Here is a 15645-nt window from a genome sequence, read left to right as displayed (position 1 = left end):
ACACAAACACTGCCAGGTAAACACACTCATGTTTCATATTACCTTGTCTTGTAAGAGGTGAGCTGGCAGTCCAATTTGTAAGCAAGGTCTAACATAAGACACTCTGGCCTCATTTCCTCCTCCAGGCTGGTGGAGTTCGAGTCATATCTACTGAATCTCTCTACTACTTTTGTGCTGGCTTTAGAGATGCCAAGAGGTTCCTCTCATACTCCACGGACATGCTGGGTTTAGATCTGAAGCAACTCCAAGAAGTGACAAGTTTAGCCAAACTGTATTTGACAACACAGGGTAAACTTTCAAAATTACAAACAAAGCAACACTGTGACTATAATTACACAAAACCCCACAGGAATACAATAAAAATTACATCAGTTAAGATGTTCCTCCTTCTTTTCTTTTTTTTTTGGGGGGGGGGGGGGGGGAGGAATGGGGATTTAATGGGTTTAAAACGTTTCTGTACAAAAACTGCACAATGACTGGTGTTTGTTTCTTGTGGTGACAACACTGGTGAATGTTGTTCTGTTCAGCAGCAACTCTCAGAGGTCCTGGATCAGGGACTATCTCTTCGGCCAGTGGTGTCTGGAACCCCTGCAAAAGACAATTGCAGAAAGACTTTTAACTCTTGCTCTAAATGCACTCAAGACTGAAAAGCTGTGACAGGCTACAATGATTCTATTGAAGGGGTCATGATGCAGGCACAACCTTTCTCCCTCCAATGCTGCTCTTCAATGACTAAAACGCAACGATCAAGCCTTGTAAGCTACACATTGAGTATCTATTCAGAACAAGAACGTTCCTATCTGGCAGTGCTGTTATTTATCTCCCTCCCTAGCTAGCCAGATGCTCTCCCCACCTTTACTTATATTTGTGGCCAAAGAAAGCAACTCCCACATCTATTAACACAAACTTTAACCTCAGCCTTTCAAACCTTCCACCCAGAGTTGTTGTTTGATTGCATTAATCCTGACAAAGCTATTTTTCCCCCATCTTCCCCCCCCCCAAACTGATGTCAAGCTGTGATGCAACCTCTTCCCATTAAACATAAGCTCCCACAGCAATAGAGCACAATATCTGCTTTGCCCATAGCTCCAGGGCACAGGCATGAAAACACTCCAGGACTGATGAGAGCAGAGCAGGCTGACACACACCTATCAGCTTTCCCAGCCAGGTAGGACATGCTTCGGTTTCCAGAATGTGGATGTTTGCTAGCTCCAGCAAATCTCTGCATAGAAAACAAACAGAAAACACCAGCACCACAGTGAGTTACCTGCCAAATACAGGACATTCCATGAGATTCATGTGCTGTCAGGTCCCTTCAAGTTCACACTGAGCTTTATGCTTTAGGACTTCTTTATATGTGCATGTACTAAAAGCATCTGAGCAAGTGCTGTTCTACTGGTCTAACTAACCTCGACATGCAAGGCACAACACCCCACCGATGACAAATCTTACCCACCTAGTCAGAAAGATCTGTACAGACTGCCCCAAATTCACCAGATGGTTGTTTTCCCCCCACCCCCAGAAACAAGTTTCAACTGACACAGCAAAGAGATTGCACAGGAAACTGTTTTTTACAGTATCAGGCATAAACTTGTTCAGCTTCTGAAATAGGATTTTTATTGAATATCTAAGATGCTCCCTGGTACTATTTGCCCTCCAGTTAAACACACAGGAAAGAGGCTGAAATGCATGAAAATGAGTGTCAGAACTTTAACACTTGGGCACCCAATGAGTTCAATGCACAAGCACCCTCTTACTTCACACCTGAGTGCCCAGTGATGTCAGGCCATGAGCACTACACAGAGTATATGTGGGGGGTTTTATGTAACCCAGGTCTGCAGGGGGGACCTGGGGTAGGGTGAGAGGGTAATGATACAAAAACTGCCCTGTGCTGATCACAAGTTTCCCTACCTGTGTGTTTGACTGGTCAGGTTTTCCTTCTTCTCTTCAATCTCTCAGTCTCAATTAGCAATAAATTAAGTAAAAATTCTCCGAGCTGAGACTGTTTTCCTAATGACAGTACCCGGTGGAGAACGTGGGCAAAACACAGAGCTGGCATGGCCTGGAATAACTGCACTGAGTTTTCTTGAGAGTGCCTTGAATGTGCTATTGGGAATTTGTGGTTCAAGTGTCACGCCTGTGATGTATGGAGGTGTAGGTGTGAATATATGAAGAGGTGGGAAACAAGTAGAGAGTCTGAGGGGTCCCAAGAAAGCTCTTCCTGGATGGAAAGAGGCTATAATAAAAAGTATGAGCCTCTGACTGGAAGTTGCACCTCAGTACTAAGTGCTGTTAGGGAACATCCTGCAGATCCAGGAAGTGATCTGCCTTCCCTAGCTGGGTACATGCTATCACCACCATTTCTGTTCCTTCTTTCATGACATGCCCCTACCTTGCCCACATAAGTTTGCTTGGCAGGATCAAATTGTGGCGACTGCTTCGACTTGCTGCTTCCTAAGGGAGAGAGGAGAGGAGCTGTCACTAAAGTGTTCCATAAAGAACAGCTCATTCCACAGTGTTCCTATAATGATAAGGAGGTTTCATTGCAGTTTCCCACACTCTAAAAGCCGGAACAGTCTCTCAGAGGCAGGAGATGCTTTTGCAAGGATACTTGTTACACAGGAGTCCCATCTTTGCATCCTAGTTCCTGAGGTCCAATTAAACAGAGAAAAGCAGCAAAATCTGACTCCATAATCCCCATGGCCAATGGTTTCAGGATTTTGTTTCCAAATTAGAAAAGCAGTGCTAAACTCTACATTCCTCAAGTTAATTTCTTTCAGTATTTCCCCACTGTAAGGTAGGTGCATTATGACAGCTTGTACTGCCTTGGCACCTACATCCACACACACAGAGCCTTCTCAGGGCTCAGCTGGCAACATTTCCCACAGCCTGCAGCACACTAGCAAGAGATCCAGATCTTACCCGCAAACACTTTGAAGTTGGACTTGCTGTAATCAAAGGGGGTAAACTGCTTGGGTGCTTCCAGCTCCTCTGGTTGCTGGGAGGCTTTTGGCCGTTTCCTCTCCTGTTTTGGCAACTCTGCTCCCGTTTCACCTGCAACTGTCTCTCTCTCCCTCTTCTTACTAGCTTGCTCCTCCTGTGAAAGCAACCCATGGAACAGAAAGAAGGACAAGTTTAGGAGAACAGAATGAGACATCTCTGTGTAGGCATGAGCACCAGCATGCAGATGAACTGTCCAACGGACCCAAGTCTCTGTGGTAATAATAGTGCAACTAGACAGCACTGTGTTCTTCCTTGGGCCTAAACTGCTTTGTTTTCTTTCCCCTCACAGCAGGGGCTTTTCAGGGGAAAAGCCAAGTTGTCATTTCACAGGATAGTGACAGGATGAAATCTGCTGTGGGCCCATAGGCAGATTTGGGGGAACTCAGGCAAGTGAGGAGCAGAGAGGTGCAGCAGTGGGAAACATCCCCTACAGAAGATATGGAAGGATGTGAAGATTTGCTCAGCACAGTTGCCAGGGGCCTGCTGCTACATACACGGCAGAACCACAGCAAGCCCACTATCAGAAGACTGCCATTCAGTATTTCAGAGTTTTTGGGCTCAGGGTTGCATTCTGAACTATGCAATAAAGGTCAAGAGGGGCAAAGGCTGGAAGCAGGGAATTCAATGACATACCATAGCTTGCTGACGAACAGACGTGATGGTTTCTGTTTCCTCTTTATATGCCTTCTGTGCCTGCTCACGAGCAGCTGTGGAAACAAACAAGCATTACTGTAAAAAGCAGGAGTAAGTTTGCTAGGAGCTTAGAAAAAGCAAACCAGCTTGTAGCAAATCTCAAACTAAACAGAGTACAATCTTTGTCAAATAATCTCATCCATCAGGCAACCCGTCATCTAAGGTTTTCCTGTCACTGGGAAACAACTGATGTGCTTTGGGAAAAGCACAGCCAACACACTGAGGAAGGGAAGAATGGCTGCACCTGACTGCTGGGCTGCCTTCTTCTTTGCTTCATCCTTGGACTCCTTCTGTACCCGTGACTGAGTCATCAGCTTCCACTGATTGCTGATCTGCAATGAAAAAACATTACCTGGGATCACTCTTGCTTGAAGTTCTATGGCAAAAGGGAGTTTATAAACTTGCTACCACATGCTGATCTTCATTAAGAGTATAAAAGATCAAATTGCACTGAAAAGAGATTAAGATGTGCTGCACCAGGTAAAGAAACCCATGTGCTTTAAAAGTTCTGAGCTACAAACATGCCATCTTCAGTAGTAGTTTGTAGCTTTGACAGACAGGGAATATACAGTGGGATGTCCCAAATCCCTGGTTCTTCAAAGGATACGAATGCTGCAGAAAAAATGAACTACAGATACAGAGACAACTCAAGTTTCTCAAATCTTCTGTGAAGAATTAAACGAGAAAAATCTCTACTGCTGAGGTTCCCAGAGGAAAATCATCTACTTATTTCATTCTTTTGTACTACTTGGCAGGAAATTTTAGCACAAGTCTTACTTCATAAATCTTTGATGACGGGTCAAACTTTGCAGACTGTGACACATGGGCATTATTCTCTTCTGGAGGTAGGAACTGTAGGGAGGGAAAACCATTTTGCTTTAAGCACATCACACGGCACTCAGCTCATCTCTTAAAATGCTACTTAAAATGATCCAAATCAGAAAGTTGCTATTTAAGAAGCACTGTACAGCTAGAACAGAATGTGGAAAAAGAAGGGTTAGCACAGCTACGGCCAAGAGAAACGTTCAAGTAAAAACAAACACAAAAACCCCAAACCCAAACCACACACCCAAAGGAGTTGTTTTGGTATTATTTCCTAGTCATTTGCTACTCCAAATCTGTAACAAAGTATTCTATTGTTCTGCTGATTCACTACAAGAGTAACACCAGCTCACTACCTCTAGCCAAAAAGGAGAGATCAAAATGGGATGCAAATTAAAAAACCCTCAAACTCGTTTAAAAAACCCCAGTGGAAGGCCTGTTTACTATGTAGAAAGACATATATCTAAGAGGCATTCCAGTGTGTTTTGAAAACAAGTCCACACATGTGAGCTTTGCAAGAAGGACAATCTCTCGATTCCAGCAAGAGCAGCAGCCGATGCTGTATCCAGCTCTTTCAGATACGCCTGGAACAAATAGGTGCTGGGAGCTTTTACCATTCTAAACGGGTTTTCAAAGGATTCCATTATACGCTGAGCTTTCTGCTGTGCAGTGGTTAAAGTCTTGTTTCCTTCATCTTTATCACATTCCTAAAAAAGAAAAGGGAAGAAATATTACTGTTTTGTTGGGTTTGCTACTGCTGATTCATGCATGGCATCTCTCCCTCTGTCTGAAGCTCCACTGATGGCAATGATCCTCCAAGACAGATGTAATTACCTTGCTGGCCTCCTAACCTAGTTGTCTTCATTATACCATATGCCTGACAGGAAGCCAATATCATTTCCGTGCGTGTCCCACCTTAGTATTTCTTGCCATGCTGTCTTTCACACAGTTTTATCAGATTATTAAGTATGTTTTCTACTACTTAAAACCTGACACTATCAAACATGTTGCTTACACTGAATATGCTGAGAGTGGCAGTAGCAAAAAGACATGTTGACTCTGGCTGAACACCCTCAAGATCTGTTGTGTTCTCGTCGTCTGAAAAGAGGCAACTACGTTCCAAAACTGGTGCAGGCTCTACATGAAAAGGAGACAATTTTTTTATTAGATACATTACACACACACACACATATATATTTTACTGCTCTTTTGTGTAATGGGATTTCACTGCAAGTTTCTTCAGGGCTGCTTATTTCCCCGTGCCAAAGCCACATTGTATCATTATGGGCACAGTTTTCAGGTTAAGTCCAAATTACCCAAGGTAGAGATGTTCCGAAGAGCATTCACAGGATTCCGGGACCTGTCATGTGGTCCAAAGAAGGGATTCTCTGGCTTCTGCAGATTCAAATCACAGACAGCATTAATACGTTACTCTATAAATCTGTGAATGTTTCCACATATTGCAGATACTTTAATGAAAATTCAACTAAAGGGGTGAAATTCAGAGACTGAATATTCTTAATATAGCTGAGCGCACTGCATCTGGCATCAAAATGCTATCTGTGCAAACACACAGAGAAATGCTTTACTTCACACACACAAGGACAGTAAATGAGTCACAGCCTTAGGAACCCATCTCTTCTTACAGATCAGTCAATATAGACTAACACACATGAAACTGTCCAGCAGCTGCAGTGTTTGCTGATGAAGCCTTAAGTGCTGCTGTTATGATGGTTTGTAAAATACCAATTTACAGCTAGTAATGTTATGGGCATAGCACAGAGAAGTAACAAGCTAAAGTGGAGAGACATGTAAAATGGATGAGAATAAACCACTTTCTAGAAGCTAGAATTCTGCTGCATTTGTCTGAGTTTAAGGCTTTAAGACATTAGGTAACAAATATTATGCAAACAGTACCTCAGGGACGGGTGGAGGTGCTCTCCTCTTGGTCACCTCCGACTAGAATGGGAAAGAAAGATAAAGACACTTAAATGCACCTGCCTTATTTCTTCTGGCCATCTTATCAGCACTTTCAACACATTCGTTACAAGCTAGCAGGTTAATAAAATGACGTTTTTAATTCTTCTCCTGTAGGGTTTGCACATGGATACATTTAAATGCCTCCCACAGAAAGGACAAATACATGCTCACAAATAGTTTTGCTCAACTGAAGGAGAAAGACTGTATTAATATCAACATGCTGATGCTGTATTTTAACTAATGAACCTCTCACACCTAGGAGTTTTGTTTTTGCTTCACCATAGCTATAAAAGATTTATGAATCCATTTACATGATCAACAAATTCCACAAGGTCCACTTCTTCCTCGCGCAGGCAAACATGATGTGCAGTATAACTGCACTGTGTCCAAGTAGTGTCTGTTCTTTCACTGCTCTAATTCTCCAGGAAACTATGCTCTGTGTAAGCCAGTAAACAACAAGTAGAGACAGGCAAAAAGTTGCAATATATCTTTCTGCTGTACTACAGAACACCATATTCACAGTGTTCAAAAAGCAAACTTCAGCATACATAGCATCACAGGTCACCATTTAGCTCCATTCCCTGGCTTAGGGAAGGCAAGAAATGAGTCTCTTGTGTGGTACAAGCTACTCCTACCTTGAGAAGAGGCATCTCCCGGGCCTGCTGAATGAGGAGATGCAATTCATTAATCTGCTGGCGAACTAGTGGTGGGACTGGATTACAGCAAGCAATGATGCCCTGGGGTTCTCTAAAGAGATGAGGAAAGTTCAGTGCGCTGTATTTATGGCCAATACATTAGGCATTTGTATTCAAAGGACATGCAACCAGATATAACCATGGTCCTGACTGGGACAGAGTAACACCAGTCAGATTAATCTGTCAGGGTTTATTCTCCATGATAAAAAAGATCTTTTGTTCCAGGTTTGCGATAAGGAGAAATCACCAATTCATGCATTTTTATTATTCACACGTATGGATGTTAGATGGTGAGTGGCAAATGTTTGAGGAAAATGTATAAATTGGGTGTTTTAAGGGGTCTGCCCCTTGCACTCCCCCCAATCCATTTAGGAACTGAGAAAGACCCAAACACATGTTACGGGGGAACTCTTCCTTCTCTTGCTCTGTAATACTGTAGGAACCTCAGAGGGAACATGTGACAAAGGAATGTGTTTTATTAGTGGAATAAAATCAAAAAGAGAGAGATGTATCCCAGAAGAAGCCTGTATTAAGAACTGCTATTTATTTCTCTCCCAAACTGAACAACTATAGAGAAAGCAGTATTGACAGCTGGAAGGAAGGGATCAACTGCAGAAGTAATCACACACCAGGAAAATGACTTGTTGGACATTAAAAATCAAATGAGACTCAAGGATGAACAGAACTTACTTGGGCAGCTCCTCTGCTATCTTCGATAGCATGTGATTAGGTAGCACGTATCTACAACACAAAGAGGCAGTGTGAATGGAACAGAAAGTTAAAAGCTCTTAAAAAATACCTTCAAAGTGCACAAGTCTGCCCCAATTGCAAGGTCTGAAAAGACGGAATCACTTAAACAGAAATTAACTGATCTAGATCCTGCTAACATAACAGGACTTGTGTGTAAAAAGCAGCCTGAGGTAGTACACCAATTTCTACAGGTAACAAAGTAGTTCCACCTTGGGTGCAGGAGGGGCACAATACAAGAAACTCACTAAAGTATTAAGCCAGCGACTAAGAAAAGCCTTCCTACCCCGTACTCTCATCCTCTTGACGTGCTGTCTTGTCTCTCCATGCAAACAGCAACCTAAATGCTGATAGCTGCTGTGTGTTGAGATGTTTTTTCTGCCTCCTGTAGAGCTCAAGGTAGGATTCATCTGTAAAGAGGGGCTTGATGTATTTCTGAACCGGAAAAAAAAAACAAAACGAAACACTCATGATCAGAATCAGATTTGTGCTTTCTAGTTTGCATTGCTTCACTGAGACAGATAGAATCTCATATGGACATATGGAGACTGAATCAACTCAGGTACAGTGTGTCTTGGACCTTTTGCCCTAAGCTTTGGTGGGAGCCTGTCCCTGAAAAACATACATCTCATCCATTTTTACAGGAAAACCAGCCTCACAAACTCCAGGAGCAACTTTAGATGTACAGTATCTTCAAGCTTTACTACAGTAGATGAGGCCTGCTTTCATAGATAGTATTTTCCACCGGCACAATGTAATTATTTCCTAGTGCAACTCCAGCTAGGCTTTGAACTTCTAGGAACATCCAGCAGAACTGGAAATGTAACATCTCTCTTGGAAAAGCACACCTGAAAGCATCAGGAGGCCAAGGAGAGCTAGCATTCAAAAACCAGCAAGAAGGCAGCTGAATCCAAGGATTTTAACTAGTGAAACAGGTGCACACAATGGAGTTAAGAGTTTATACAGCTGTTTTCAGACACACAAAGAGAAAAAAAAAAACCTATGTCTAGCAACAGATGTAGAACAGGCAAAGGACTTTCTGTCCTATTAAGCCCATACTCTGATCCAGGCAATTCAAGCAGGAGAAGCTTTACCTTCAGGCAGATGTCCTTGCTGCGTTGCCACACGATCTCCAGCTGAGTGGGTAGCTCGTTCCCTTTCTCCCACAGCGCCTCCCTCACTTTATCATAGATGTAGAGCAAGTAGTGAGTGTCATCACGGGCATACTGCAACATCTCTTCTGGCAGAGGGCTAGAAAAAGAGCCAAAATTACACTAATACATTGCCACCGCCCAACCAAGCCGTCACTTCCTCTTACTAAACATATCAGGGCAAACTGCACATAAAACACACCGAAAACTAATATGGAAATCCTTCTGTTTCCTTACTGAAGGATTTGTTGGGCAACAGCAGTAACAACCTGTGCACTTCCCAATCCAGATGGCGTCACAGGCCAGAGAGCAAGACTGTCATGCAGCTGAGATGGCAGAACTGCTTGCTATGGTATTTGTCTAACTCTTTCCCCTCTGCAGAGCCTACATAAAGCAGACCTGGGACCTCTGTGGTGTGCAGGGTCCATGTGTATAGCCAAGTTCATTGCTCCAACAGCATAATGTGAGGGTGACTTTACATTTTAGTGGGGGCTCTAGAAGAGCAAATACTGACTTTCTCTACAATGCTGCAGTGGTTAAGTGTTGTTCCTAAGAATCCAGGAGCTTTTGATAACTTAATCTTCCTTCATTTTCCCAAGAGAACTCATTTTGTAAAGAAACATGGGAAAATGTAACAGTCATAGAAGAACTTACAGCACAGCCAGCTAAATGCTGTGCTCGTTAATTTTGAGACCAACCTACAACTATGGGGCTTGCAACTAGAAACATGCTCCTGCTATAACAGTACAAAAAAGGATAAGTGCTACCTTGCAGCTCCAGCCCATTTAAGGGGTCAGTTTTTACCGTATCCTCCAGTCAGCCAGCTGGTACTGCTTGTCAGCATCTACATTGCAATACACCTTTAGCAAGTGGTCCAAAGAATTCTTGCCAAGATTGAGGAGCCGAGCAGCTTGGTGAGTATCAAACATGTTCACCAAGTACAGACCAAAGTCTTTTTGCAGCCATTCCACATCTGAATCAGCACCATGAAGGACCTTGAAAGGCAAACCAAATTGAGAATGATATGAAGAACATTTGTGCTCAGGGCTGGCTGCTGTGGTTTCATAGTGATGTGTCCAGGACCAGATTTCTTTTCCCTCTGTCCTTCACTGTTAAGTGTAAAACTGCTAAATTAGTGCAAGTAACTCCACACTTACATCACAGAAACAGGCACATAAACAAATAAAATGAAAGCAGAGCCAAGTGACCATGACAGAGCACAAAGTGTGCTTTTAACTATAGTACAACTTCAACTAAGGGAAAGAAAACCAAACAAAAAGAAGAATTCTGGTGGTAAATTGGTGAATTTGGCAGCTGACCTTCACAATGGCAGGGTCTGTAAAGGTCTCGTTGAGAATGTACATGTCGCTGCGCAATTCCAGTACGTCAATAATGAAGTCCTCTGTTCGGGTGGAAATCTGCATCAGACATGTCAGGCCCAGGAAGCTCCTGTAGGAATGGTGCTGAAAACATGGGAGAGAGATGTATGCTAAGACCAGTTACAGAAGTAATACCACCAAATTCAGTATGAAGTATGCAGCCAGTACAACCATTGGAAAACACATAATACTGACATGGTTTAATTCTACCTTATAGATAATATCTGACAGGTCATGAACTGTCTTTGATGTCAGGAAGTACAAAAAGCAGAAGAAAGAGAAGCCTACAAAACAGACCAGAAGAATATAATGGTCTCCTGGGTACTAACAGTACACATGTAACTTTTAAACAGAAAAGACAGTCTGATTACCTCCAAATCCAGGGCAAACTCTTTACAGTTCGTAAGCTTTTCATTCAGTTCTACCAGTTCATCCAGTGTGGTGATAAAATGACAGGGTGTTTCCTTGATGGGCCTGTACATCTGGCAGAGCAAATATTAGGCACAGTGTGTCCTCTGTCAATTCCACCCCTGACCCCCACCCTCAATTCTGTATTTCACTGAGTATGGTGACTACATCTGCTGTAAGCTTAAATTAACGTGGGTACCAACCTGGGGTTCTGGTTTCTGAAGAACTCCATCTGGTGGAGAAAACTGCTCCAGTTCATACTGGTAAGGGTGAGCAAACCTGTGGAAATTAGGAAAACAGACTAAATTTCAGTCATCTCAGAACACAGAGACTCTGAGAGCTATGGCAGTTTCCCTACAGAGCAGAAATTGTGTCTCTGATTAAGCACAGGTTTAAAGTAACTGCAGATGTCTAAAACAAATCACACCCAACATAGTGTGAGGACACAAAACACATGCAGAGCTGTCACACATGAAGAGCATTGGCACAATGGGACCATACAAATGCATGTTCACCAGTGGTACTCCAAGCACCTTGCTGTCAGTTTAATGTCTTACATGTCTTGCTCAGTTTGCTGGGTCCTCTGCTGGTGTATGAAGTCTGCCAAAGCAGGTGGCACATCCAAGTCCTCAGGGCGCTCCTTTCGTTCCCGTCCACTTTTTGTGAGGGCTGAACAACCAATATGGAACAACTGGACTGGATCCCACATATAACATGCTCCCAGCCTACTACTCTCTCCCCTCCACCCACCACAAGGTCCTATTAAAATCCTAAAGTATCAAAATTGTTAACAATTTAGACCTGCAGCTTTTGCTCTCAGTAAGATTTCTGTCTGCATCTCTAATGACAACTCAGTTACTAGGTTTTACCAGGCTGTTGTCAAGGAAGACACAAGGTGGTTCTGCTCAAGAGCTTAGAAGGAGATAGAAAAATCTTTCAGTCATTCCCAGTTTCTAAAACTACAACTGCATCAGTGCAGACAAAGGATGAATCACCAGCAGTAGAAGAACAATCGCTGGTAGCTTTGATAAAGCATTCAAACCAAAGGTAGGTCTAACCACAGATCTGGTGCTCCTAACTAATTAGGAATAAGTATCTGTTGAGCCAACTAGACTAATTAAGACCACTTCTAGTGCCTGAGTGACTCTCATCATGTACCAATGGTGGTAAAGAGAACTCACTATATCTGCTTGGAACAGATTATTTACTGTATACCAACAAGAAGATGCTGTATCCCAAGCTATCCTTACATTGTATGTATGTGAACAACAGTCACAGAGCTTACTACACCAAAATGGTCAGTATCTCCTCCTGTTACCTGTTGTCAATGCTTTCTCCTTTAGACTGTGAGGACCGATTTGTGTCAAATACTCTCAGTAAGTCACCCAACAAAAAATAACTCCCTTACCTTCAGGCAAAGGTTTCAAAGCGTTTGGCTTGACAAAAAGTTTAGGGACAAAAGGAGTGTTGGAATTGTCAATCTTTTCCCGAAATTTAAGCTGTGGTCGAGAGATATTCTTGGCATGAAGCAGTCGGAAAGTTTCAGTCTGATTTCTCTTGTGGGATTCTCCTGCCTGTTTAAGCGAAGGTAACCACAGGTAAAACTCACATGATTTAAGAGATATTCAGAGTTTCTTCTACTCAGCCTGACCCAATATTCAGAAGAATAAAGTTATATTCCAAACTCAAAACAGTCACCCAACTGAAATGGCAATTGAAAGCACACAGACTCCAGAATCAAGTTTGAATAAATAGGAAAAGCAAAAAAAGAGGGAGTTAGGATGTGTAAAAAACTGTGACAAAACATTTAACTCAATTCACTCAATTCAGAAACCAATAGTGCCAAGGCTGGCAAAAAAGCTATGGTAACACATGACATGGAATGCAGAGGCCTCACCTTGCGGTTCCAGCTGGAAACAATTGTCTGTGGGGGCTGCAACCCAGCAGGGAGAACTGGCTGCTGGTTTCTGTTCACTCCTGATGCTTCATCCAGTAAAATACTCTAAATTCCAGGAAAGCAAGGTGAAAAACAAACCCTGTTAAATTACCAAGCTCAGCCACTTCATCGAGACTGAATAAAGTCACACAGATAGGTATTTCCACAGCCATTTCCCCTGAATTCTGTGCAACATGAGACAGACAAATGTGGGATGAATACGTTGAACATCAGGGTTAGGAAAAATTTCCTCAGAGAAGCAGCAGTATGAATTTACAGACCTGTTCTCAGGTTGTGGGGCTTTATGCCAGACTGTATTAATTTCCTAACAAGTCACACAGAATCACAGACTCACAGAATCACTTAGGTTGAAAAAGACCTTTAAGATCACAGAGTCCAAACACTGACCTATTCTCAATGAAGCCTATTATTTTCTTCCTTTTGGGCCATAACCCATCTGCCTCAGCTGCTGTGACCACTGACCTAGCCCATGGATTAAAAAGAAACCCACCAGACTGAGGAAACACTAAATGTAACTACGAATGCACTACCACTGACATTCCTGCAAGGAACAAAGAACTTGTGGTAACTGAGCAGTTTGTAACAGCAACAAGCAGAAATAATTTGCTTACCACTCTTTCCAGAATGGCATCGTTGGCATCCACCAAAATGTCAAATTTATCTTCCAGGTCTGTCACTTTGCTGCGATCTTTCATGTGGCTCCTGCAGCCGTAGTACTGCATCACCCTCGTCATGCTTGCAAGAGAACAGCACAGCTATTAAAAGTCTGAAAGCAGGCATGGTGAACACTAAACCATCCAATTCCCTTCAACTTTGTAAATCTTCAAGATGTGAAAATAAACCAAATGTAGTACTTATAGATAACATTGCATGAGCAGTGAAGACACTCCTGTACAGCATTAAGTGTTAGAATTAATTTCTTAGGAACCATGTGACTTTTAAAACAGATAGCCCAATGTGTTTTATATCTGCCTCTGCTCCCTGCACAGCTCCTTATCAAAATCATTACAAAAGGCCCTCTTTAACCTTGTTTCTTAAACTTTCCAGTGCTAGAAAAGTAGCTAAAATCAGGTGTGTACAAGAAGCCATCCTACCATCTACAAGAAGTCTAGAGTCTCTAAAGAAGGGTGCTACCTTCTGTTTTGGATTGGAAGCTGTTAGCAACGGCCCAGAGACACAGAAGCATCCTTACCAGTCGAGGAGACGGTCGCTCTGCATTTCACAGTACGCCCGGAAGCCAGAGAAGCATCGGTAGAAGTCGTACTCATCGCCGGGCTGAGGAAGCCCGTTAGACGCCTTTGTTGACTCTACCATTGTGCCAAGAGCATACTGTGCAAGAACACCACGTTATTAGCATCTTTTAGGTACTTTGTTTTTCTGTTTACCCAGGAAACTATTTGGCAGACATATTTTGCCTAGCTTCTCTGAACTGCGCGGTTCTCCTATATAGTATCACAGGGCCTTTCAACGGGATTTTTACAGTAATTTAGTTCACATTGTCTATTTAGGGGCCTATAAAATGATGAAAATCCAATAACAAAACAAAACTCAGTCTAGAAAGCAGGGATGCAGAAAATTACTTTATTAACACAAAAAAAACCCCCACCAAACAACAAAACCAACACGCTTCCTGCTTGAGAACGGCCTGGCGCTCCCTCCCTTGGAAGCAGCAGCTCGCACAGGTTAAACACAAGGCAGCTGATGCTGAGATCTGTTATTCAAGGCCTTGGCCCAGGAACGGCCCTGACTCCTCTGCATCTCATGGAGGCAGCAAAAACCGACCCGGGGCGCTCACAAAGCCGGACCCAGCGCAAAAGGCCCGAGCTCGGGGCAGGAACAGCCCAAGGTACCTTAGGCTTGGGCCGCACCCGCCTTGCCCCGCATCTCCTCAGGGCTGCCATCTCGTCAAGCGGGGGCTCTACGGGCAGCCCCCTGAGGGGAGAACCACAGCTCCCGGCATGCCCCGGGCCACGCACGCCTCGCCGGCAGCGGTAGTGCACAGCACCCGCCCAGCTGCCTCCCCTGGGCCACGCACCTTAACGAAGGCTTCGGTGTTGCCGATATCAAACGGCACTGGCGCTGCTGGCTCCGGAGCGCTGCTCTTCTCCGTGGCCGCGGCCCGCTCCGACAGGCTGCTGCGCCCGTCCCACCACGACGGGCCCGCTTCCGCGTCGCTGCTGCAGCCCTCGCCGCTGGCCGCCGCCATGTTGCTCCCGCAGCCAAGCGACGCTCACGAGCTCTCGCGAGAAAGAGGACGCCGAGGGGCGGGGCCGGGAGCGGAAACGCAAGCCGGGGAGGTGGGGGTAAGGGGCGCCAGGGCTGCCCTCTGGCGCCCCCAGGCGGCGTAGAGGAATAGACCCCTGGGGGGGAAAAATGGGGGTCCCCCAGGGACACCCCTCAGGGCTTAACCAAAGGAGAGACCCCCGGCTCTGTTTCCCCACAGGGCAGTCCCCACAACAGCCACAATGTGCCTGGAAAGGGGCTGAGGACGTTACCACCTCCCCCTGTCCCATTCTTTGGGGTATAGCACCAGCACAAGTGGCTGGTGAAGCCCCAAGAACCCCAGCCAGGGCAGTGACACAGCCCACGCTATCCCTTGAGCTGCGGCTGTGACCCTGAGACCAAGAAGCTGATGTTCTTACCGGACAGATGACATCACATCTGCTGGAAACTAAAATGTAAGGGATCTATGGTCAAGTTTCTCTTACGCAAGCGACAGACATCATTCAGTCTTGGGAGTTTTGCTTCCAGCTGCTAGCAGAAGGGAAACATAGCCAATCACCTGAACTGATGCAGAAAAACACAAGTCA

The 15645-nt window shown here is 44.2% G+C and overlaps 1 protein-coding gene across 1 annotated transcript; it reads right to left on the bottom strand.

The window, feature by feature from the left end:
- Positions 1-417: 417 nt before the first annotated feature.
- On the bottom strand, positions 418-15079 carry EXOSC10 (exosome component 10). Its single transcript, XM_057431420.1, has 25 exons — positions 14871-15079; positions 14028-14164; positions 13447-13570; positions 12776-12880; positions 12287-12452; positions 11436-11547; positions 11082-11157; positions 10842-10952; positions 10411-10554; positions 9896-10086; positions 9035-9191; positions 8227-8375; positions 7884-7934; positions 7134-7245; positions 6436-6477; positions 5835-5913; positions 5534-5655; positions 5133-5225; positions 4474-4548; positions 3941-4028; positions 3637-3710; positions 2923-3097; positions 2393-2454; positions 1149-1222; positions 418-588 (listed from the first exon to the last, which is right to left on the bottom strand). Exons 1-25 carry the CDS (start codon positions 15039-15041, stop codon positions 558-560), a joined length of 2721 nt encoding a protein of 906 aa, XP_057287403.1. The 5' UTR covers positions 15042-15079; the 3' UTR covers positions 418-557.
- Between the last annotated feature and the right edge of the window lie 566 nt (positions 15080-15645).

The sequence above is a fragment of the Pezoporus wallicus genome, unplaced genomic scaffold (genome assembly GCF_028554395.1).
Source record: "Pezoporus wallicus isolate ANWC-B61680 ecotype Strahan unplaced genomic scaffold, APGP_CSIRO_Pwel_v1 contig_8006, whole genome shotgun sequence".
NCBI classification, from domain to species: Eukaryota; Metazoa; Chordata; class Aves; order Psittaciformes; family Psittacidae; genus Pezoporus; species Pezoporus wallicus.
Note: the sequence above shows the minus strand (reverse complement) of the source record. Positions and strands in the feature narration are given on the sequence as shown.